The sequence below is a fragment of the Passer domesticus genome, chromosome 16 (assembly GCF_036417665.1).
Source record: "Passer domesticus isolate bPasDom1 chromosome 16, bPasDom1.hap1, whole genome shotgun sequence".
Taxonomy (NCBI): Eukaryota; Metazoa; Chordata; class Aves; order Passeriformes; family Passeridae; genus Passer; species Passer domesticus.
This window is the reverse complement of record NC_087489.1, coordinates 6,424,810-6,446,439: the sequence shown is the minus strand read 5'-3', so window position 1 is coordinate 6,446,439 and position 21,630 is coordinate 6,424,810. Positions and strand designations below refer to the sequence as shown.

The 21,630-nt window shown below is 53.8% G+C and overlaps 3 protein-coding genes across 8 annotated transcripts in view; 2 read left to right on the top strand and 1 right to left on the bottom strand.

The window, feature by feature from the left end:
- The first annotated feature begins 696 nt into the window (after nt 1–696).
- On the top strand, nt 697–13,926 carry PABPC1L (poly(A) binding protein cytoplasmic 1 like). Of its 5 annotated transcripts, none has more exons than XM_064391973.1 (17): nt 697–999; nt 1,668–1,705; nt 2,385–2,614; nt 3,294–3,487; nt 3,959–4,074; nt 4,818–4,957; nt 5,740–5,834; nt 6,080–6,217; nt 6,680–6,775; nt 7,594–7,860; nt 8,346–8,436; nt 8,725–8,853; nt 9,836–9,975; nt 10,268–10,361; nt 11,132–11,262; nt 12,077–12,166; nt 12,729–13,926. In XM_064391973.1, exons 3-16 carry the CDS (start codon nt 2,422–2,424, stop codon nt 12,158–12,160), a joined length of 1,908 nt encoding a protein of 635 aa, XP_064248043.1. In that variant the 5' UTR covers nt 697–999; nt 1,668–1,705; nt 2,385–2,421; the 3' UTR covers nt 12,161–12,166; nt 12,729–13,926. The 5 variants fall into 5 exon arrangements, with proteins under 5 accessions (XP_064248043.1, XP_064248041.1, XP_064248040.1 ...); XM_064391971.1 differs by having other exon boundaries at nt 698–999; nt 2,403–2,614; XM_064391970.1 differs by lacking the exon at nt 697–999 and adding an exon at nt 1,315–1,354 and having other exon boundaries at nt 2,403–2,614.
- Nucleotides 13,927–15,705: 1,779 nt separating this feature from the next.
- TOMM34 (translocase of outer mitochondrial membrane 34) lies at nt 15,706–19,998 on the bottom strand. Its single transcript, XM_064391165.1, has 7 exons — nt 19,867–19,998; nt 19,695–19,794; nt 19,429–19,581; nt 18,702–18,862; nt 18,291–18,435; nt 17,537–17,663; nt 15,706–16,760 (listed from the first exon to the last, which is right to left on the bottom strand). The coding sequence occupies exons 1-7, from the start codon at nt 19,979–19,981 to the stop codon at nt 16,662–16,664; spliced, it is 900 nt and encodes a 299-aa protein (XP_064247235.1). The 5' UTR covers nt 19,982–19,998; the 3' UTR covers nt 15,706–16,661.
- The window catches only part of STK4 (serine/threonine kinase 4), a 46,900-nt gene continuing 45,261 nt past the window's right edge, over nt 19,992–21,630 (top strand). For both annotated transcript variants that reach the window (XM_064391164.1, XM_064391162.1), the window contains exon 1: nt 19,992–20,141. In XM_064391164.1, the coding sequence (XP_064247234.1) occupies nt 20,110–20,141 (32 nt within the window). In that variant the 5' untranslated portion in view covers nt 19,992–20,109. The remainder of the gene's footprint in view (nt 20,142–21,630) is intronic.

Sequence of the window (21,630 nt, the reverse complement as noted above, 5' to 3'; positions counted from 1 at the left end):
GTGGGAAATGTCACTTGGCTGCTCTTGATTCACCAGTGAAGGCATTAGGACAAAATCTAACCAGCTGTTGCTTGACCACTGCTCTGCCCTGTGCCACGGCTTTACCATTGGTCCCTCCATGTCTGTAATTATTGCTACTTGGTCATTTTCTTCAGCCTTTATGGACATACCTAAATGTATGCACATACCACACATCTTAAATTATTTTACAGTGTGCACCAATTCCCAGTCTGAGTCATGCTGATGGCATTGTCAGCTCTGAGAAGAAAAATCCCTGCATCTGCTAGCTGCTCCTGTTCAGAGACCACCTCCTGTCTTAGTCCTTTCACATAACATCTCTCATGCTTGTTGCCTCTTTTGGGGAAATCGTGAGCTGAGGAGGCTGGTCTGCAGCAGTGATGAGTTGAGGGGGTGTCTCCATTCTTTATTTAATTCTGTTTTTCTGGGAAAGGGCACTGCAGCTGGCCCAGCCACAGTAGGAGTCCAGGTGCACTCAACATGTTTGACTCATCCAACTGTTGCTGCTGCAGCTTCTCACTCTTGGTGCTGATGCTGATCTGACCTTCGGGTGAGGCCTCTTGGTGTGGGAAACCACCAGAAGGCTTTTGTGGAGGTGATGGTGCTCTGATTGCCTCACAGCTGACCCTTCCTAGGGTGCAGGATGGGGTGGAGCCAAATTCTGGGGAAGCTGCTTTGGAATTGCACTGCAGGCGGCTCGAGGTTCCCGTGTGCTTTCATCCAGCGTTTCAGCAGCCCAGTCACGTCCAGGACAGCTGGGGTGCGATCTCAGTGGGTGAAAGTGAGCTTACAGAGCTCCTGGGCCATACAGACATGAGGTGATGATGGCAGAGCCCATCTTCCCTGGCTCTCTGATGGGTCCTGAGGGAGATTGCAGTGGAGTTCAGAAATGCATGAGCGCCTGGCGATGAGGGATTTGTAACGGAGCTGTGTACGGCTCCTGCCTGTACTCATTACCTTGAGGGAATTACACGTCAGAAGGTGAATGTGATTTCCTAAAAGCGCGTGGGTGGGACACGCTGTCAGTGCTCCAGGGTGACACGCTGCGCAGTTCCCCGGCCCTTCCTTTGGGAAGGCACGAGATGCGCAGGAGCTGCGGTTCGCAAAGATGAGGAGCCGCACTGCACCTGCTGATCCCTGAGCCCTCGGTTCCGCGGGGCCCGGCCCTGCCCTGCCCTGCCCGGCCCTGTCCGCTCCGCTCGGGGCGGGGCAGGGCCGCAGCTGGCCGGGGTGGGGCGGGGGGCGGTGGGCGGGGGTCCCGTCCCGCCCCCGGGGCCGCCGCGGAAGAGGCGGCCGGTGCCGGCAGCCGCAGCGGGGCTGCCACGGCGGGCGCTCGGTGTGAGTGCGGGCCCGGCTCCCAGCCCAGCTCCGGCTGCCGGCAGGGTCTCTCCGGGGCGGGGGTCCCCGGCAGGGCGAGCAGCGCTCCTCCGCAGCCCCGGCGCTGTGCGCTGCCCCGGGCTCCCCGGCGGGGCGGTGCCGCCTCTGCTCGGCCGCTCCCCGCATCGCCGCTCCCTTCCCTCCGTGCCCCGCTGGGGCTGCTCTGTTACCCTGTGGTTGTTTTTTCGGGGGGCCGTGGGGACCTGCCCTGGGCGGGGGGGTTGGTCCATGCGCCTCTCCTATGTATGTGTATTAATTTTGGGTATCTATAGGTGTCTAAACAAGTGTCTCAGGACTTTTGAGCTTTAAGGTAAGAGCCCCAAGGATGGTTTTATAAGCTTTTGGGGCAGGACCTGCATTTCTGTGTTTCTAGGCAGTAGCCCGGGGGTCTCGAGTACTGACTGTTGTCTTCACACAGAGCTTTATACTCAACTGAAACCAGGCAGAGACTGAGAATTCATTTACCTGCTCTGGGAACAGTAGTCAACAAGCTGAGAAACTGGGAAGGGGTGGCAAAAACCCTGTGTCTGCCTTGTTAGGGATGGAGTTGTTTGTAGGGAGCACTTGGGCTGTAGTTCTGCTCCCAGGCCATCAGTGCAAACCCCCACTCCTTGGCTCTGCTCTGGCTGGAGGCAGCCATTAAGGAGTTAAAATGGAAGTCTCTGGTGGAGAAGGGCTGTTTGCCTTCTGAGACATTAAACTTTGTTTTATTTCTCTTGGGGTTTGCATGTTTTAAGGAGCAAATCTCTGTGTCCCTCTGCATCCTTCCAGGGTATGCATGGTTGTGAGGTGCAGATCACTCCAGCTCAACTTTTGCACCAAAATTGTTACGTTCTGGAAAGTTTTGGGATTGTAGTTTCCTTGGGGCATTCCTGATCCTAGTGTAATGGGAAGGGAAGAGCATTGCTTTGACTTGTGCTGCTGCAGTGGGGCCAGCCCCAGTGTGGGTCTGTGATTGCACATCTGAAACCTGTGCCCTGCTGCCTCAGGTCTGTCTCCCTCTGCAGCTGAGCTCAGTGTGTGACCATGAATGCCAGTGGCCCTGGCTATCCCTTAGCCTCTCTCTATGTGGGAGACCTGCACCCAGATGTGACTGAAGCCATGCTCTACGAGAAGTTCTCCCCTGCTGGGCCCATCATGTCCATCCGAGTGTGCCGGGACGTGGCCACGCGCCGCTCGCTGGGCTATGCCTACATCAACTTCCAGCAGCCTGTGGATGGTGGGTTCCTTGTACCAGCTCTGAGGGGCTGCCGTGGAAGCTTGGGTGGGCCATGGAAGAGGGGGGAGCAGCTGTCTGAAAGGCTGCATTGCTGCTTAGGCTTGGTTCTAGCTAATCCCAATCTGCTCTCTGATGGTGACCCATCGTGCTTCCATCTCCTCTCAGGGTCTGGGAAAGGATGTAGCTGCTGGGCTCTGGTGAGAGGTTGAAGGTGACTTGCAAGAGTTGCCTCCCTCCTTCTCCATCAGAGAAGGGCAACAAAACCCCTTCTGCCCTTCCCCTGGGGTACCCAGCTGCCTGCTGGCTCACAGTGTAAAGTGAGGCCACTCCGTGACACAGTACTGTACTTGGAAGGTGTTCCATGCTGAACTGAGGTTCAGTGATGGGAGGGTGTTGATTTAGTTGCCCTAGAGACCAAAATCCTTACTGGGTAAATTAGCTGGGCATCTGCCAGACTGGAGCTTGTTGTGAAATGGTTGATCCTTGGGAGTCAGACATGCTTTGGAGAGAAAGAAAACTAATTAAAGAGTGGTGTGGCTGGAGGGGTGGGGAGGCAGAGCTGCCTATCCCAGTTAGGTTAACAAGCCCTTGTCCCTGATTCCTGTGCCCGTCTCAGCTGCTGCAGAATGTGAAGGAGATCTGTCTCTGACCCTCCCCTCTCCTCCCCCTTGTTTGGCAGCTGAGCGAGCCCTGGACACCATGAACTTCGAGGTGATCAAAGGCCGGCCCATCCGCATCATGTGGTCCCAACGGGACCCCGGGCTCAGGAAATCAGGGGTTGGAAACGTCTTCATCAAGAACCTGGATGACTCCATTGACAACAAAGCCCTGTATGACACATTTTCTACCTTTGGAAACATCCTGTCATGCAAGGTAGGTGTGCCCAGGGCCCTGCAGGAGAGGACTTGCTGCAGAGCTGCCCTCACTCTTGGAAGCATGCTCCAGCTAGCTGGAATTCTCTTTCTCATTTCACTTCCCACAACATCTCCTTTAAATTCCCAGCTGCTTTGAAACCAAAAGGCCTTGCTATGTTTCCCCTCAGAATGGGGGCTTTTCCCTCAGTCCCTGCACAGGGATCTTATTTGCCATCCTGCCCAGCTCAGTGCACCAGTGGCATGTGAGTCTTGGGGAGCCATAAGTTCCTAGATATCATATAAAGCAGCATGGATCTGGTCCTGGGATTGCCCACACCCCAAAAGAGCTCAGCTGCAGTGGGAGCAGGATGTCAGGGAGGGAAAATGCCCCTGGAAAATGGGGCTGGGTTTTCCTGTGATATACTCGTGTACAAACATGGAGAAAAACAGTGTCTGTCTCTTTTCTTTGCCCCTCATGCTCTGTTTGTAGGTGGTTTGTGATGAAAATGGATCCCGTGGCTATGGCTTTGTCCACTTTGAGACACATGAGGCAGCAACTCGGGCCATTGAGACCATGAATGGGATGTTGCTCAATGACAGGAAGGTGTAAGTGCCAGGGAGAGAAGTCTGGGCTCTGCACTTGGCTCTGCTCCTCCCTTGCCTTGGCCCACTCTCGGCAGTAAAAGCATGCCCTGCTCAGGCATCCCCTTCCTGCTGCTCTGTGTTCTTCCCTTTTCCATCCCTGCTGGGCATGGCAGCTCTGCTGCTCTCTGGGGCAGTGAGTCACTTGTGGTGGGTGCTGGGGGAAGTGTGATAGTGGTTTGGAGCTGCTCCCAGATGGTGGGGAAGGAGTCCAGCCCAGGCTGGGTTTTATTGCTGAGACGATGTAATGAGTGCCCACAAAGTGGATCCTTGGTCTTGGCTGTTGCCATCAGATAATCTGGGCAGGGAGAGGTTTTGTTGTTCCTCTCTCTGTTTGCATTGCAGCACCTCACTCTACATCCCACAGAGGCAAGGATTGCCCAGAGTGTTTGAGAAGGCTTTGGAGGAAGAGAGCTGGCACTTGGTGGTATCCTTTGGGGTCTTTTGTGGTGGTGGCCTCCTCTGAAGTCTTTTGATGTCTCCTGGGGTGACAGATCCCTACTTTTGGCTGTGACAATGGGGAGTTTGGGTAAATGTACACCAGAGTGAGATGTGCTGAAGGTGCTGCATGTGGAACTCATGGTGAGTTTGTGGGTGAGCAAAGCACGGTCTGAGGTGATGGGATTTCTCTTGGCCTGTACTGAGACAGGTGTGCCTGAGTCCATCTTCCCTCTGCAGGGTTTGAGGCCTCTCCTTCCTTCCCCCAGGTTTGTTGGACACTTCAAATCCCGCAAAGAGCGTGAGGCAGAGGTTGGGGCTAGGGCAATAGAATTCACCAATGTCTACATCAAAAACTTTGGGGATGACATGGATGATGACAGACTGCGGGAATTATTCTCCAAGTTTGGTGAGTGCAGTTGTTGAATATCCTCGTGTCTGCTAAACTGGAGCTGGGGCAACCTGAAAGGAAGTGGGGAGAGTGCTTGGCTGAAATGGCAAGCCCCTTTTCTCAGTGAGATGTGACTTGCTTAAACATCCCCCACATAAAAGGACTGCAGTCATTTCATTTGTCAGGAAGTTACATGTGCTTTCCTGCTGTGACAGAGGATAACTTCTACTTGGTGCTCTCTTGAAAAATGTAAGTTTTTTATTTCTTGGATAGTTTGTCTTGTTACCAGCATGCTGTCTGGCTACAGGAATCCTGGGAATAAGAATTGTTGAGTCTGAATTTAAAGAAAACAGGCTTTTCAATTTAGTCCACTACTGGAGGATGCCTCTTGTGATGGGTTTTAGTGTTGTGCCAATCCATTCTGTCCACACTTGGTCAGTGCCACTCCAAGTAATTTGTGGTTATGCTTCATATGAACCCAGTCTGTGTTCATATGTAAAGGAGATGAGATTTTCTAGCCAAAGGAACTCCCTGCACTGGCTGGAGAGGCTGAAGAGGCCAGGGCAATGAGAGCAGCAGCCCAGGTTGGAGGGATCACCCTCACCAAACCCCACAGGCTCCTGTCCCTGCCTCATGGGGATCCAGTTGTCTGTCCTCCTGCTGGGCTCTTCCAGCTGCCCTGGCTGTCCAGTGCCCTCGCTGGGCTGGTCTCTCATGGTGGCTCCCCAGCACAGAGCTGCACACTGGCAGCACCCCCTTGCTGGGCACCCCTCAGACTGTATTTTCCTTCCCTGCTGCAGGAAAGACCTTGAGTGTCAAGGTCATGATGGACAGCAGTGGCCGCTCAAAGGGCTTTGGATTTGTCAACTTTGAGAAGCACGAAGAAGCCCAGAAGGCAAGAGGCTCCTCACTGCCCATCCCTCTCCTGAGACTGTCACCTGGTGGTGTCCCCACCTCTCCTCAGGGGGAGCCTCACCAGCTTTGTGCCTGTCTGGCAGCAGGCGCTGGGTACCTGGGTGGGCAGGACTGGCGAGGGGGAGCAGGCTCTGCTTGTGCTGGGGCTGCCCTGGGGAGGTGGGTGAGGAGCAGGGCTGTAGCCATGGGCTCCCTGCTGCGCTGAGAGCCCTTCCCTGCCCGCAGGCCGTGGCTGACATGAACGGGAAGGAGATCAACGGGCGGGTGCTGTACGTGGGGCGCGCCCAGAAGCGGCTGGAGCGCCAGAGCGAGCTCAAGAGGAAGTTTGAGCAGATGAAGCAAGAGAGGGTGAACAGGTACCAGGTAAGGGAGAGCAGGGTGCTCCATCCAACAGGGACTCTCTCATCCTGGACAGCACAGAGCTCTCCAGAGCAGGTCAGCACGGTGGGTGCCTCCTGCAATCAGGGGTCCGGTCACTGCCTGGAATGTCCTGGAAGCAGTATCAGGAAAGAGGAGAGAGATTTAAACCCAGGGTGATGTTGGGAGGTGAACAAACGGGCCTGCTAATTTCTAGAAATATTAGTCTGGAAATAACCAGCTTCATGAGGTTCTGTAGGTTCCCAGTGATGGTGTGGGTGCCCTCTTCGCTTGGGGTGTTTGTTTTTTGAGTGGAGTTTATGCACAGTCCTGGCCCCGCTCCATGTCTCTGCTCCTGCAGAGGGTATCCCACCCTCCAGAGGAGCTGCTGGTGAAATGTGCATCCAGTGTGACAAACTGCTCTCAACTTTGGGATCCCAAGCTACTTTTTTTTTCACCTGTGTGCAGGGGGTCAACCTATATGTGAAGAACTTGGATGATGGGATAGATGACGAGAGGCTGAGGAAGGAGTTCTCCCCCTATGGCACCATCACCAGTGCCAAGGTGAGGGACTGGAGCTCCTGGGGTCAGAAACTGGTGCACTCAGCCCTTGGGGATGGGTAGGGATTATCATCCTGTTGGATTGCACTTCCCTGTTGATGGCTTGTGTCTCAAGCCAGGTGTAAGGGACGTGCTGCTTCACCTCACACTCTCCTGAGGACCAGATATTTTGTAGCTTTGTTGAGTTACCCCAGCCCTGGTGAGGTGCCAGGTATGGGACCTTAAAGCTGCAACGTTCTGAATATTGCCCAGCTGCTGTGTGACACTAGTGAAATGAAAATGACCCACAAGCCACCTCTCTGGGGACAGTGGGGTGTCAGGCTGCTGTTTGGCCTTTTGGAGCACCCACACTGGCACTGATGTCAGGAATTCTCTGGAAGGCAACATGTAGGGGTGGTCTGGCTTTAAGGTCAGCCACCTGTAACCTGCCAGGGACAGATGCTGCCTGGCCCTTGTGGGGGCACAGAGTCCCACTGATCCCCATGCCTTGCTGGCTCCTGCAGCATTCAGCACCAGAGCATTTCTGGTCCATGGGCCCTGTGACACTGAGGCACAGATTCCCCCCAGATGATCACAGGCTCCTGATCTTGGGCTGGTCCAGACTCTGCCATCTTCATTTCCCAAACCTCCTGCCTGAGCAAATCCTGCCCGTCCCCAGAGAAACCTGTTTGTGGGAGAGGTGCAGTCCCATCCATCCCACCCTGGGTGTGGGGGCTGAAATGGGGTGCCTGTGGTTGGATCCCACATGCACACCCCATACTGTGTTTGTGGATGCTGCAGTGATCCGTGGACTGAGCTGTCTTGTTCTAATCCTGTTTCAGGTGATGACAGAGGGTGGCCGTAGCAAAGGGTTTGGGTTTGTATGTTTTTCCTCGCCAGAGGAGGCGACCAAGGCCGTGACAGAAATGAACGGGCGCATTGTCAGCACAAAGCCTCTCTACGTGGCACTGGCTCAGAGGAAAGAGGAGCGGAAAGCAATCCTCACCAACCAGTACATGCAGAGATTGGCCACCATGAGGGCCCTGCCTGGCCCTCTCCTGGGCTCTTTCCAGACCCCCACAGGGTACTTCCTACCCCCCATGCCTCAGGTGAGTCCTGCTCCCCAGTGGCAGCCTTGCACAGGGACCCAAGTCTGCCCCGGGGCAGGGAGGCAGTCGGGCTGAGGAGCAGAGCTTGGGTTGTGCAGATCTGGGCACACCCTGTGGAGCCAGTGGGATCTGCCTGGGCTCCCATGTGAGCAGCAGGGTGGGATGCAGGTGCTCCAGAAAATGGGCTGGGGATTTCATAGTTACTGCTCTGGAAGGAAGGCAGGAGGAATTTGGTGGGAGGGAAGCATGGAGAGCAAGGGAGAAGGGTTACAGAGGTGCAGAAGCTCTTGAGGGGCGCATGAAGTAGAGCTGCTGGAGGACCCCCTGACAGCAGGGCTGGAGGTTGGTCTTGAAAGTGCTCTGGCACCCTGCAGAGCATGGTTTTGGCTTGTCTGCTGTGTGCAGCAGTCACCAAGGGGCTCTGGGTTAGTTCTGGCTCAGCTCAGCTCCCCAGCCATGTTGGATAATGTGTTCTTCTTCCCCAGCCACAAACCAGAGCTGCCTTCTACGGCCCCAGCCCTGTTGTCCCAGTCCGCCCTGCCACTCGCTGGAGTGCGCAGCCCTCCCGGCCTCCCTGTGAGTCTGCCTGTCTCTCCCTGGGGGCTCTTGGCACGAGCTGGGCTCAGCCAGGGACTGAGGGTCTTTAAAAGCAGCAGGGAGTGTGTAACCATGGGGGTTTATCTTGGGAAAGTGTGCAGGGCTTTGGTGCAGGATCATGGTGATGGGCACCGGGAGGTGAGATGCTGGCAGTGCCACCAGAGGTGAGGTGCTCCTGAGCTGTCCCCAGCCACAGCCACTCTCCCCCCATCTCCTTCCACGCCTCTGCTACCAGGCAGCTCCACTCTGAATGTTCTCTCTCTGCAGCAGTGTATCCTGAAGCCACCCCCATCCTGAGGGCCGCTGTGCCGCCCCGGCGCCTGCTGTCCAACGTCAGCACCACCAGACAGGCCTCCACACAGGTGCCCCGAGTGCCCCCCCAGGCCCAGAGAGTGGGTGAGTGCCAGAAGGACACCCATGACGGCAAGCTGGGACAGTGCTGTGGTGGCCAGGGTGCTCACTGTGAGCTCAGGTCTCCAACAGGATGGGTTTGGTTTGTGGGGTTGCTCATGGAGTGGTATGATGGTGTGATGGGGTTGGAGCAGTGCCTGTAGGAGCTAAGTGTGTAACTTTTAGGGAAGGTTGGGATCTTTCAGGTAATGGGACAGATTTCTGATGTGCAGATTGGTCTTGTTGGTGGCTACACCTTGAATATGATCCTTGGAGCAGATGGTGCTGCAGCCCCAGCACCTGGGCTTAGTGCTCAGACAGAAGCAGAGGGGGGAAAGGATCTTTGGGGCACAGGAAGGGGATCTTACTGGCTCTGGCTGAACTGCTGCCAATGCCAAGCCTCATGTTAGAGGGGTTTGAAGCTGAGAACCAGACCTTTCTGGCATCAGGCTGTCCTGAGGCTGGTCCTGGATCTTGGGGTGTCCCCTCCACACGTGACCATCGGGGGCAGTGACTGCCTACAGCCTCCCATCTTCATGGGATTTTGCCCAAACTTCTTTGTCACTGCTGAAGTGAGCAGTGGGACCAGGAGGGCTGTCTGTGGCTTGTCCCATCTCCTTTTGTCATTGTCCTCCCATTTCTCTGCCTTCACCTCCCTTCAGGATGAGCTGGGAGACAAGGGTCTCACAGCCTGCCCTGCCTGGTGCTGCTCCCCTTCCCTGGCTGCTGATGCAGATGGGTTTCTGGAGGAGAGCTGGTGAGGTGTGAGTGCCTTTGCCAGCTCTCCTGCCCCCTGCACAGCACCAGACCACCCACCCCAAGGGCAGCAGTGCCTGCCTGTCATGGGGAAGCTGCCTTTGACCTGGGAGCTGCTTTGAGCCCTTTCCAGGCCCTCCAAACCAGCACACTGTCCTTGTGGCTTCAGCCTCCTTGACACAGGCATGCATTTAAGGACTCCTCCTCACAAATGTTGTTGTCCCCATTGCAGCCAACATCGGGACACAGACAGTCAGCACCCGGATGCCCTCCTCGACTGCCCTGCCACGGGGTGCCCAGCAGTACAAGTACTCCTCATCTGCCAGGAACATGCAGCCCATGGGGCACATGCCACCCGTGGTGGCCCCACAGGTAAGTGCTCTGCAGCCACCAAGATGTGACATTCCTGGTCCTGCTCTGGGGTAGTGACTGCTGACCCCAGGGATCCCCACACTCTGTGAGTGATGCTGTGGGGACCTTGTGGGGCTGTGGATGCAGTGGCCACACAGCTCTAAATCCTGACTCCAGCTTTTGTGGAAGCTGGTGTTTGAATACAAAGGCTAAAATGCCCCGTTGTGGTTGGTATTGAGCACCATTCCTGCAAGTCAGGTAACTCCCATCCCTTCCAGCCTTTGATTGCTGTTCTTCCCTGTTTTTCCTCCAGGTGGGAGAACCTGCTGTGCACGTCCAGGGGCAGGAGCCACTGACAGCATCCTTGCTTGCAGCAGCCCCTCCTCAGGAGCAGAAGCAAATGATTGGTGGGTGCAGGCTGCTCTGCTGGAGCAGTCTAGCTGCAGGCCCCTGGGGACATATGGGCTTGCATGCACCAGGGCAAAATTAACTGCTGGGAGAAGCTGTAAGGCTTTGTGGGATTGTTCTGATATTATGCTGTTTAAAAAACAATAATAAATTCAGTCTGTGTTGGAACTGGATGGGAGCAATAAAGCCACTCCCTGTCTGCATGGGCTGCTGACTGAGACAGTGTCTGGAGCAGCTTTGCAGGGAGGCAGAGCTCCATCCAGCCTGCCTGTGCTGCCAGGCCATGCCAGGGCATTTGCAATTCCCCTGAGCTCTGAACCATCCTGCACTGCTGCTCCTGGGCACTGATGGACAGCTTGGTGGCCGTGGGGGTTCAGGTCAGCTGTGCCACCCAGCCCTTGGCTTTCAGGTGTTGTGTGGTGGAGCAGGCAGTGCCCTGCTGTGGGCCAGCATCACTTGGCCTGGCCAAAGCACAGCAGGTACAGATCAGCTCTTTCTTCCCAGGAGGGAACTGCTCCTGCAGAAACTGTGCATGGGTGGGCAGATGTGCCCAGCTCCACTGCCCTGTGCCCACTGTAGGTGCCTGCTGCTGACTTCACCTAGCAGCTTCCTGTTGCTGAGACATGCTGGAGCAGCTTGGCCTGTGAGCAGTGGTTTTTCCACCACCATTTTGTGTCCCATTTCAGTTGAGTGGCAGGAGGGCTTGCAGTGGGTTTGAAAATGCTGGGGGCTTGCATGGTGCTGATGTCCTGGCTGGTGTTTGGAGCAGGTGAACGCCTCTACCCTCTGATCCACGTGATGCATCCCTCACTGGCTGGCAAGATCACTGGGATGCTGCTGGAGATTGATAACTCCGAGCTGCTGCTGCTCCTGGAGTCCCCAGAGTCCCTGCGCTCCAAGGTAGGACAGATCCCTGCCCAAACAAATCCCTTCCCAAAGGGCTGGTTGCCTGCTGCTGCAAGGGAAGGGAGCACAGCCCAGGACATTGGTCACTGTAGGAAGAGCAAGTAGCTGCTGGTTTTATTTTCGAGTGAGAAAGGAGCCCCAGGTTGATGTCACCACAGCCAGTGCCTGAATGTCTGCCTGCCTTCAGCAAAAGGAGAGGCTGAAGCAGCTCCCTGAAAGCACAGGCCAAGTTTGAGGGTGGTTTGGAGGTGGCTGGGAAGCAAAAGGGGAAAAGCAGGGTGGTATCTGTACATGGAAGCAGCCAGGAAGATGCTCTTTCCTCAGAAGAAAAGCCAGACAAACTGCTGCCTCTCTGCAGTATTTCTTCAGTTTTCTTGCTAATTCTGGTAAATGTTTAGCTTCGGTTCCCATCGAAGTAGTTGGAGTGAATTGACTGCATGTTTTTGTTGCTCCTTGGAGACAGGAGCTGCTTTTACCCTTCCACTAATGTTTTTTTGAGGAGCCTGGGCTCTGCTGGGTGGTGTCAGGTAGCTTTACCTGTGAAATCTGACTTCTGCCTAGCAAGTTCTGACTTGACAATAAAAGAGAGATGCCTCAGAATTTCCCTTGGTAAGAGACAGAAAAGGTCTTTGGGCTGATCAGTCTCGTGCAGAAGCAGCAGGCTTGGATTTTGTAATTATTTGAGCTCTTTACCTTTTGCAAGCGGGTCTGTGTGGAGGCCACACTGGGACCTGAAGTGCTGAGTCCCTGCTCAGTGCAGTTTGACACTGGAGCAACTCAACTCCTCCCCCTCGTGCTCTGTTGGCAGATCGAGGAAGCAGTCAGTGTTCTCCAGGCTCACCAGAGCACCGAGACACCCCACAAGGGCACTGCTGGGGCGTTCCTGCCCTGACCCCAGGTGGGTGTGGGGGCCCTGCTCTGCTCAAAGCCTCGGGTTCTTACTCTGGGATTGGGGATTGGGTTTCCATCTGGGCCCAGCAAGGCTTAGTGAGCAATATCAGTAACTGTAATATTCCATTTCTTAAACTGCATCCTCCATTTTCTGGACTTAGTTGTACCATAGAGACCTGTGTGGGCTCTTTGTATGTTGATGAGGGCCATGACTCTGCTACCAGAAAGGAATATAGGAAATGTCCTTGCTTTTCTGTAGGTCCAGTGGAGACCAGCACAATCTTTCCTGGGAATTCCCAGTGGTTTTTTTGCAGAACTTTGACAGTAGATACCCTATAAAATATCCTTTGTGTGCTTGATCAGGGAGCTAGCCCTGCTGCTGAGGCTGGGATAGACACACTAACAAAGCAATTCAGACTGTATGTACCCCTTTGAAGATATTTGATATCATAACTCAAGATATCTGAAAATAAGTGTTAATCCAAGTTCAGGTGAATTTCATGTTTTCTGGATGAAACTCTTCATTTAGCAGTTGAAAATTCCCTGTGTGGGTTCTCTGTTTCTTGCAGACTATGGGCTGAGAGCAAGCCCTGAGAATGTTGCTGCTGAAGAACGGGAGCAGGAACCCCACCATGCTGTTGGAATCTTGCCCATACAGTGACCCTGGCTTGTCTTCACATGCCCCATCCTATTGTTTGTGTGTATTGTAACCCCTGAGAATTGCTTCCTCCTGCACCTGTAAAAATCCTCACAATAAATCTCTTCTCACCACTGAAAGCACCTTGTGAAATGTAGTGTGGAATCCAGCCTGGGGCAGTTGCCCAGAAAATGATGAGTGCTGATGAATCATCATTTTACTGAATTTATTGGGTTCTGTAGTTTTATTTGTTCATGTAGCTGACACTAATAAAGAACTGTTCCACCCCCACAAATGGGTTCGTTCCCTTGGCAGGAAGACAGGCAAGACTTTGCTTCTCACAGGTGGAAGGATGGACTCAGGCTGCAGTAATTAGTGATTGAAGTTTGTGGTGCTGGTGGGGTGTCAGTCTGGAGAGCTGACAGAAGGGACATACAGCATTACATTAACAAATTGCCAACCAACAGGCTCCTCTAATCCTTTCTGATTCCCTAGGAGGATGGATTTAAGCAAAACAGGATGGATTGCTGCTGTTCTCCTCTAGTAATGAACCTTGTAGACCTGCAGTAATGGCCTCGAGTGTCTCCTGCTGCTCACCACAGGGTCTGTGTGTCTGAGGTGCACAAGATCAACCTTTTGAGGTGTTATGGAGCAGCTGTAAATCAAAAGCTGTGTTTCCAATGCGTGTCTCTGGCCAGAGGTTCCCAGGAGTCACTGAAGAGCCTGCAAGCATTCATGACTGCATTGTCCTGTGAGGTCACTTCTTGCTTGCAGGGGGACCTGCACCTGTCAACTGCTGTGTTGTGCTCCCTGTGTTGCTGTCGTCACCCTGGCCTTAATGCTCTGCTCTTCCCAGTTGGGAAAGGAATTTCAGTCCCTAGAGACTCCTCAGTGCTTGAGGCTGGTGATGCACTGACCTCACTTGACCTCCCTGGAGCACACCTCCACCAGCACCACCCACCACCTTTCTGTGCAGCTTCTGCTGGTTTTGCTGTCTCAATCTTCCTCCTGTGCTGTATCATACTCTCGCTTCAGCTCCCTGCTGAGTCACCCCTCCTACCTCTTGTTTTCCTTCCAGCATTTTAATAGAACCACTTACACATTTTCTCCTGCATGGTGTCTGCTCTGCTCCACTGGGATTCTTCACTGGGCCTTTTCATCATTCCTTTTTCTCACCTTCATTTCACCAGGTCTTCCTCTGACATCCTTAAATATTTATTTTCCTCTTAGTGGATGCCTCAGCCTGGACTGTTCACTGTTATATACCATCTCCTCAGTGAGATGCTTATAAAGGACTTTAATTCACTCAATATATAGGACCTTGACTTGTTATTTCTCTCAAAGTGTCACAGGCTGAAAGCTTTTCTGCTTGGTCTCTAGAGGCAAAACCTGTATTTGCAGGAGTGTAATGCACATAAGGAGAGCTGGAATGGAGCTGTACAGGTAAACTTCACCCTGCTGTTGTTTAGCTTGGCTGCAGCCTTTTCTCAGGTGTAACAGGGCAGCTCAGGTGTGCCTGTGACACCACCTACAGTGCCAGATGGCTGCTGGGTGAGCCCTCTTTAAAACCAGAGGGAATGCCAGGTGGGGCCCAGGAACACAAGGATATCAGAATAGCCTCTGAAAGGGTGTAAACAAGGAAAAGAGGTTTTAAAATTATGATCAGAAAAGGTGAAGCTGGCCCTTGGATCCCTGATGATGTTAGAAATGGTTCAGAGGAGCTCCCTGGCTGCAGCCCTTGGTGAAGTCTGAGGCTGCAGGGAGTTGAGGCAGCAATGCAAATGAGTCTGGAACAGCTGCTGTTTCTGAGTGGGGCAGATGAAGGTGTCTCCTGTCACAAACCCTCTGTTGCCCTGTGGCCAGCACTGCCTTTGCCCACCTGGCAAGTGTCCAGCACAGACAGCAGCACCTCAGCAGAAGTGACCCTGAGCTTGCAGGGATGTCTTTTTGCTGTGACCTTTGTCCACCTGGTACTGTTACTGGGGAAATCTTTGGTATCAGGCATAAAAAAACCCTTTTTTGAGGGGCAGGAGATGGTGACTGCTGCTGCCTAGGAGTGCTGTAATGAGCTGCTGTTGATCAGTGCAGCTGTTTGCCACTCAGGGAATGGCAGGGCTGCCAAAGGATAGCTCTTAGTCGAGTGAAACCAGTCCTTCTTCTGGACTCCTGGACTCCTAGGGCTTCTCTGCTGATCTGTGTACTGCTGTGTGCTTCCCCACCCTGGAATCCCCCACACCTGCCAAGAGCTTGGGCAAGGGCTGGCTGTGGGATCAATGGAGCTGCCATGCTTAGGAGCAGGAATGGAGTAAATGGAGCAATTTGTGCCCCTCAGGGAGGACTTGTTCCAAGCCCTGGCACATTACAGCTGATGGAGTACAGCCCTGGGACCTACAAAAAGCTGTTTGATGTCAGGCCAAGGTAAGAGGTCTTTGTCTTCAGTAGCATTAGAAGAATTGCTCTCTATTCAATTGCTCTCAGAATTCAATTCAGCAGGGTACCTGCCTGAAACACTGCTGGGAGAGGCAAGGTGGGAAACAAATACTTTTGAACCCTGACCAAGGGCTAGCTTCTTACTATCTTATTATTCTGTGTACTGAGTTGGATCAGGTCTAGCATTGCCCAGCATCTTACTAGCTGAGGCAGAGGGCAAGGCTGAGCAACGGTTGGAAACCAGGATGCAGTGCTGTGCTCTCCTTGGCATGCCTTTCCCAGCCCCAGTGTCCCTGGAGCTCCAAGCTTTCTGGTTCTCTGAACTCTGACTTTAATGGCCACTATGAGCTGAGGTCACTGTCTGAAAGAGCAAGCCCTGTACAGTGCCTGAAGCCCTCTGACAAACAGAGGGGACACTATGAAATGGTTAAACAAGTGCTTCCCTTCTCCTATCCCATCCATCACAAAAAACGCAGTCCTGGAGTGAAAATAAACATGGCTTTAATGAGAACGGGTTTTAACAGTTCACAAAGTAACTCCAAGTATCTCTTTATCTACTGTGTAAAATCAGTGCCATCAATACCAGCTCAGGAGAAATTTAAACATGCATTGAAGTAGTAAGCCAGACCTTAGTTGAGGTGCTACTGTGTATTTTCCTCCCTGTAACACCCCACAGCAACTGCTCCAAAAGGCACAGAGGAGCTAAAGTGGTTTTTTTTTTTGAAAAAAACACAAGACAAAAAACCTTTGCAAAACTCCCAAGCACCCAGAATTTGAAATAGTGCACAGTGTAAAGAGGCAGGCTGAACTTGCTGCTGTTTTCTTAAATGTGCAGAATAATTAAAGAAAGCTGCTACTGTAAACATCTGCCCAGCCACACTAAGCAGCAGAACCCAGCTGAGGGCCAGCAGGCATCAAGGGGGAGAGGGAACAAGCTTGGCCCTGTGCAAGTAACTGTGCCCCTGCCACAAGAAGGGTACGTGGTGCTCTGGCAACTACAGCAGCTCTTGCAGCAACTCTCTTTCAGAAATAGCAGCACAAATGCAGCAAAACTGTCACCTGAATGAGGACTAAAACCCCTCTGCCTGTAGCTCTTCAGACAGGAACAGCCACTTCTGTGCATCTTAGCCAACATGTAAAGAGTCCCTGAGGCCAATAGTTAGAGGCAAGTTGACTTCAACCAGGAAAATTAACCTAAATGCCTCTTGGAGAGGGGCACTAAAACTATGCACTATCATAGAGCCAGCCTAATAGAGTTTGATACAGACTATGTCTTAACAAGCATTGTGCTGGTACAGAACCTCTTAGATCTCAGCAGCACTGGAAGATAGATTCCAACACCAATGCTGCATTGACTGGTCCCTGTATCAACAACAGAAGGGAGAAAGCTTTTCTCTGCAGTGGAAAAGAAAGCTTTCCTTGTTGCTTGGTTACCCTAGGCTCTGTTCAGTTCTTGCAGTAATCTCAGTGCAGCTGTGTTCTTTGGTTCAGTTTTCAACAAGCTCTTGATGTCGGCAATACTTGATTTGTAATCCTAAAAAGAGAACATTTTTTAAGGGGCAGTGCATTAAAAGGACAGTCTAAGGCAGAACTACTACCCAGCAACAGAGGCTGACACAGCACAGTCAAGCCTGTGACTCCCTCTGTAACTGCTCAAGCACTGGCATTGATGTAGCTATTCTAAAACATGTTCAAACTAGGGCTGAGAAGATAATTTCATCACTCAGGTGTGTTCTGAGTCTAATATGTACTCCAGTACTGACTCCAGCATTCCTCATGAGACAAAGAGATACAGCTCAAGCCAGCACTGCTCTCTGTGGTGACCAGGGACAGGATCTGTGGGAATGCCTGAAGTTGTGGCAGGGGAGGTTTGGGTATTAGGAAGAGGTTCTGCACCCAGAGGGTGGGTGGGCAGTGGAACGAGCTCCCCAGGGACGTGGTCACAGCACCAAGCCTGGCAGAGCCCAAGAAGTGTTTGCACAACACTCTGGGGCCCAGTGTCATTGCTGGGGGTGGTGCTGTGCAGGGTGAGGAGCTGGACTCGAGGGTCCCTGTGGGCCCTTTCTAACTCAGCATAGTCTGTGATTCTGTGAAAAGCAGTCGCCTTCAGCATCTCTAGAAACAGGACCTAATGCTGAGAAACTCGTGAGATTCAAACAGCACAGTGTGATGTCTGACCCTTAGTCCTTAAAGGTCTGATGGCAGAGTTGTCTAGCACACAAACAAGCCCTAAAGGGTATCTCTGGCTCTGATCATGCATCAACAGCCACCTAGTCCTAGCCTGAAGCCCTTCAGAAACTCCTGACTTACCTTCAGTTCTTTAAGAGCTTGAGCACGCCTGTAGAGTGCCTTGACATTCTTAGGATCCAGCTTCAGAGCTTCAGTGCAGTCCTGTGCTGCTTCCTTGTATTGCTTCAGGGTCAGGTAACAGAGAGCTCTGCAACACACACACCTCTCAGAGACCTCAGGCTGAAAGCAGCATCCACTGCCACAACACAAGAGCAGCTGCCAGTGCAGCACAAAGCTGGGCTCCAGAACCATCCTCGTGTGCTCTGACATCTTATTCTTGAGCTCAAGTTGGTTTCATTTACAGGGAGGGGAAAAAAAAGGAAATGGTTTTTCAAAGAAACGAAAAGGAAGATGTTTAAAGCAACCTGCCCTAAAGCCAAAATGCATTTGCACTTGGAGGATGCAGGCTCCTGCCTCTGCCAGTGCAGCACCTGCTCTGCCTGCTGCATCTGCCTTAGAACTACTTGGAGTGTTTAAGAACAGCAGTCTGAGGTTTGTAGGAGAGCAGGGACCACTCAACATACCCTAGTCCTGTCAGACAAAGCAGTCATGGGAGAAATCCCCTGGCAGCCCAGAGGGGAGTGTCTCCAAGGGTTCTGTAGTACCTGATCAAAGAATGTTATACTACAGGGGAGGCTGCACTTGGGGTGAACCTGAGGGGCTGGTTCTGCTTTATTCATTAGTTTGGGAGCAAACATTAAACAGTTCTGCCAGAAAGTACCATGGTGGTTTTTATATAGGGCCAGAAATAGCTGGGCAAAGAGCTGAACAGTACCTGTTGGTGTAAGTTGCACATTCCTTGTTGAGCTTTAAACTCTCACTATACTTCTCAACTGCTTTTTTATGGTTTCCTTTCTTTACTAATTCATTTCCTTCTTCCTTAAGCATTCTTGCTCTCTCCATGCCAGCAGCAGTCTTGTCTGGAAATGGTGTGAAAGGATACAGAACTCTATAAAACCACCAGGAATACCACAGCCTCACAAAAAACAAATATCCCCATACCAGAGGCAAGACACAGAGACATCAAAGAAACCAGAATCAACCGAAAAGGCTGTGGCAGGGCTAGGCCTGGGTTTCTCCAGGCCTCAGCCCTGGATCAGACACACCAAGCAGGTGTGGCAGCTGTCTTGCTCATCACCCTGGGGAGCTACAGGGCTCTCTGTCCAGCCCAAGGGCACATTCCCACCTCCTTCTCCCTGTGGTGCAGTTGCAGGAGCAGTGCTTGCCCCAGGGGCCTGGGCAGAAGGAATGCTCCACCTCGTCTGGGCAGAAACAGGCACCGTGGGGATTGGTGGGAGCTTCTGACGCCAGTTCACGCCATCCTTCTCCAGCAGGGCTTTAGTCATCCTGGAAGAGACAGCTCCCAGTCACCCCGGCAGGCTGGATGGGCCACGCAGCAGCCAGCCAGGTCCCTTTCAACCTGGCTTGTGTGTTAAGTACAGCATTGCTCTGCTTGCTAATTTCTTTACGTGCATCTCAGCTAGGTTTATTCTACAGACAGGACATTTGCAAAAAGATGACCTTCACACCAGCAGGGCTAAAAACACAACAGGACATGGGCATGCTCAGGTGAGCAAGAGACATGCATCTCACTCCTTGGTCTGACAAGCAGAGGGCACCAGAAAGAGAACAGAACTATAGCAGCCTGTAAACACAGAGAGGCTTAAAGGAGAGGGTGCTGAACCTTAGTTCATTATCTCCTTTAAAGCAGGCACTGAGCAAAGCAAAACCAGTCCCACAGCGTTCATTCCCAGACCTCGGCCAGCACCCCGAAAGGAGCTATAGGCACAGGCAGGCAGAGGGAGCACGGCCAGGCCTCGCTCCACTCGCGTGCTGCCAGGGCAGCAGGGATGGAGGCAGCAGCACCCAGCGCCGCATCCCCGAGCCTTTGTGCAGCGGGCAGCGCTGCTCACCTGTTGACCCCGTCGTGCGCCGCCTGCACGGAGCAGTCCACCTGCAGCGCCGTCTTGTAGTCCACGTAGGCCAGCGCGTACCTCTCCAGAGCCTCGTACGCCGCTGCCCGCCGCAGGAGGGGCTTGATGCCGAACGGGACCAGCTCGAGGGCGCTGCGGCGGAGCGGAGAGCGCCGGGCGGCGTGAGCCGGGGCCGGCAGCGCTCCCCGAGCCGCGCAGGGCGGCCGAGCGCTCCCGCCGGTCCCCCCGGCCCCGCCGCCGCTCACCTGCTGCAGTCGGCCACGCAGAGGCTGCAGGCGCCGTCCTTGAGGTGGCAGGCGGCGCGGTTGGCCAGCAGCACGCTGCGCTCCTCGGCGCTGGCATCCCCTGCGCGGGGCACACGCGGTTCAGCCGCGGTCCAGAGGATGCCCCCGCCCGCCCGCCCCGGTCATGCCCTACCTGCGGCTTCCAGCTGCGCCAGCGCCCGGGAGTAGAGCTCGGCGGCCGGGCCGTACTGCCCGCGGCGGAACTCCTCGTTGCCGGCCCGGCGCAGCGCACCGGGGGACGCGGCCATCCCGCTGCCGCCGCGCCCGGGAAGCCGCGCCCCTGCCGGGCGGGCGCTCCCCGCTGGCATCCGGCGGCGGGCGGAAGCGGCGGCGGAGCGGGGCCATGGAGCAGTGAGCGACAGACCGACAGGCCGCCATGGAGACGGTGCAGCTGCGGAACCCGCGCCGGTAAGCGCGGGGGGTGTCCTGCCGGGACCGGGGATGCTCCGGTTGTTGTTGTTGTTGTCGGTGCGGGGCTGCGGGCGCGCCGAGCTCCGGCCCCTCGGTTCTCCGGGGCAGTGCCGCTGCCCGGGGCCGTGGGCAGCAGTCCGTGGCACGGGCAGCGCCCGCAGTCCCTGCTGGACAGCACCGCACTCAGGTGCGGGAAAGCGGCTGGAACCGGAGCGCTGGGGGGAAGCGCTGCTGCGGGAGCTCCGCCGGTACCGCGGTGTGCGAGGCGTGCCCCTGGGTGACACAGCCCCGGGCGCTTGTTCTCTGCTTGGGTCAGTTTTGTGCGGGTCTGTGCCCCCGGTGCCGTGTCCGGGAGCGGTGCCCGGCCCTGGCAGTGCCGCCGTGCCCGGGCACATTGAGCACACGGGGCACACCTGTCACACCGAGCGCACCGGGCACACCGAGCCCGGAGCCTCGGGGGTTTCGGGGCGAAAAGCCGTGAGCCCGGTATCTCGGGCTGCGGGCAGCGCTGCAGCCCCAGTGAAGTGCCGCTGTCACAATCCTATCAGTGGTTCGCAGCTGGGGCCCGGAACGCTTCGGCAGCGAACAAAGGAAGCTGCTGGCGCTGGTCCCCAGTGGCACTGGCCCCTTTGGTTAAACAGTCATGTATATTCTGTTAAAAAACAAAACGAGCTTGGTTTCATTCTGTAATTGCTTATGCCGGTGTTGACGGGGCAGGTGATTAAGATTAGATCTGAATAACAACAGAGGTGAGGTTGGGTTTGTGTTGGTGTTACATCTGTGGCATAAACATCCCGGAGAACACAGCACTGAGTGCACTCGATGGAGCAGCACAATGCAGAGTAACTGGGCTCCTGGTCTGTAGTGGAAATTGTGCTGTTTGCTGCAAGCACAGTGGTTGTCTGGTTATTGTGTTTGGGTATATGAGAAGTCTTTTTTTTTTTTTTCCCTTTTATGCTCGTAGAATTTAGGCCTCAAACAAGAAGGGTCTGCCTCTTGCATCACCACATTTTGGGCTCCTTGGAAATGGTGCCTTATGTGTTTTCTGGTGCATGTATTACTTGCTTTTCCCCTTTTCCCACACCTTCTTCCCTCTCCATTTTCACAGGGACAAGTAAATTCTGTTTAATGCTTATCTGAGCAGGGAAGCTGGCAGCTACTTTCAGTATTTCACCACTTCCTGAGTTTGCTTCTATATAATGTTTCCTCTGCTTCAGGAAGCCATTGTATGTGCTCCATGCGTGAGCTGCTCCTCCCGTGTGGCTTTTGTACATAAACATAATAGCCAGGGATCAATGAATGGTTTTTCATTCTATTTCTGAAGAAATTGGGTAAAAAAGTTTATTATTTAGTATAAAAATTACTATTCCTGTAACTGGAGTTCTGATCTTTAGCAACAGCTGTAAGAGCTTTCAGGAGTAATTCACAGTTGCAGGCAACCATGCGTGTTTTACTTTAAACACCAGTCAGTGCCAAAAACTCTGAG

Coding starts and splice junctions, on each gene's coding strand:
- TOMM34 (XM_064391165.1), bottom strand. CDS start 19,981: ATGGCCGCGTCCCCCGGTGCGCTGCGCCGGGCCGGCAACGAGGAGTTC. Junction 19,795..19,866: donor GGCGCAGCTGGAAGCCGCAG/GTAGGGCATGAC, acceptor TGCCCCGCGCAG/GGGATGCCAGCGCCGAGGAG. Junction 18,863..19,428: donor GCGCACGACGGGGTCAACAG/GTGAGCAGCGCT, acceptor TGTCTCTTCCAG/GATGACTAAAGCCCTGCTGG.
- PABPC1L (XM_064391973.1), top strand. CDS start 2,422: ATGAATGCCAGTGGCCCTGGCTATCCCTTAGCCTCTCTCTATGTGGGA. Junction 2,615..3,293: donor CTTCCAGCAGCCTGTGGATG/GTGGGTTCCTTG, acceptor CTTGTTTGGCAG/CTGAGCGAGCCCTGGACACC. Junction 11,263..12,076: donor CAGAGTCCCTGCGCTCCAAG/GTAGGACAGATC, acceptor CTCTGTTGGCAG/ATCGAGGAAGCAGTCAGTGT.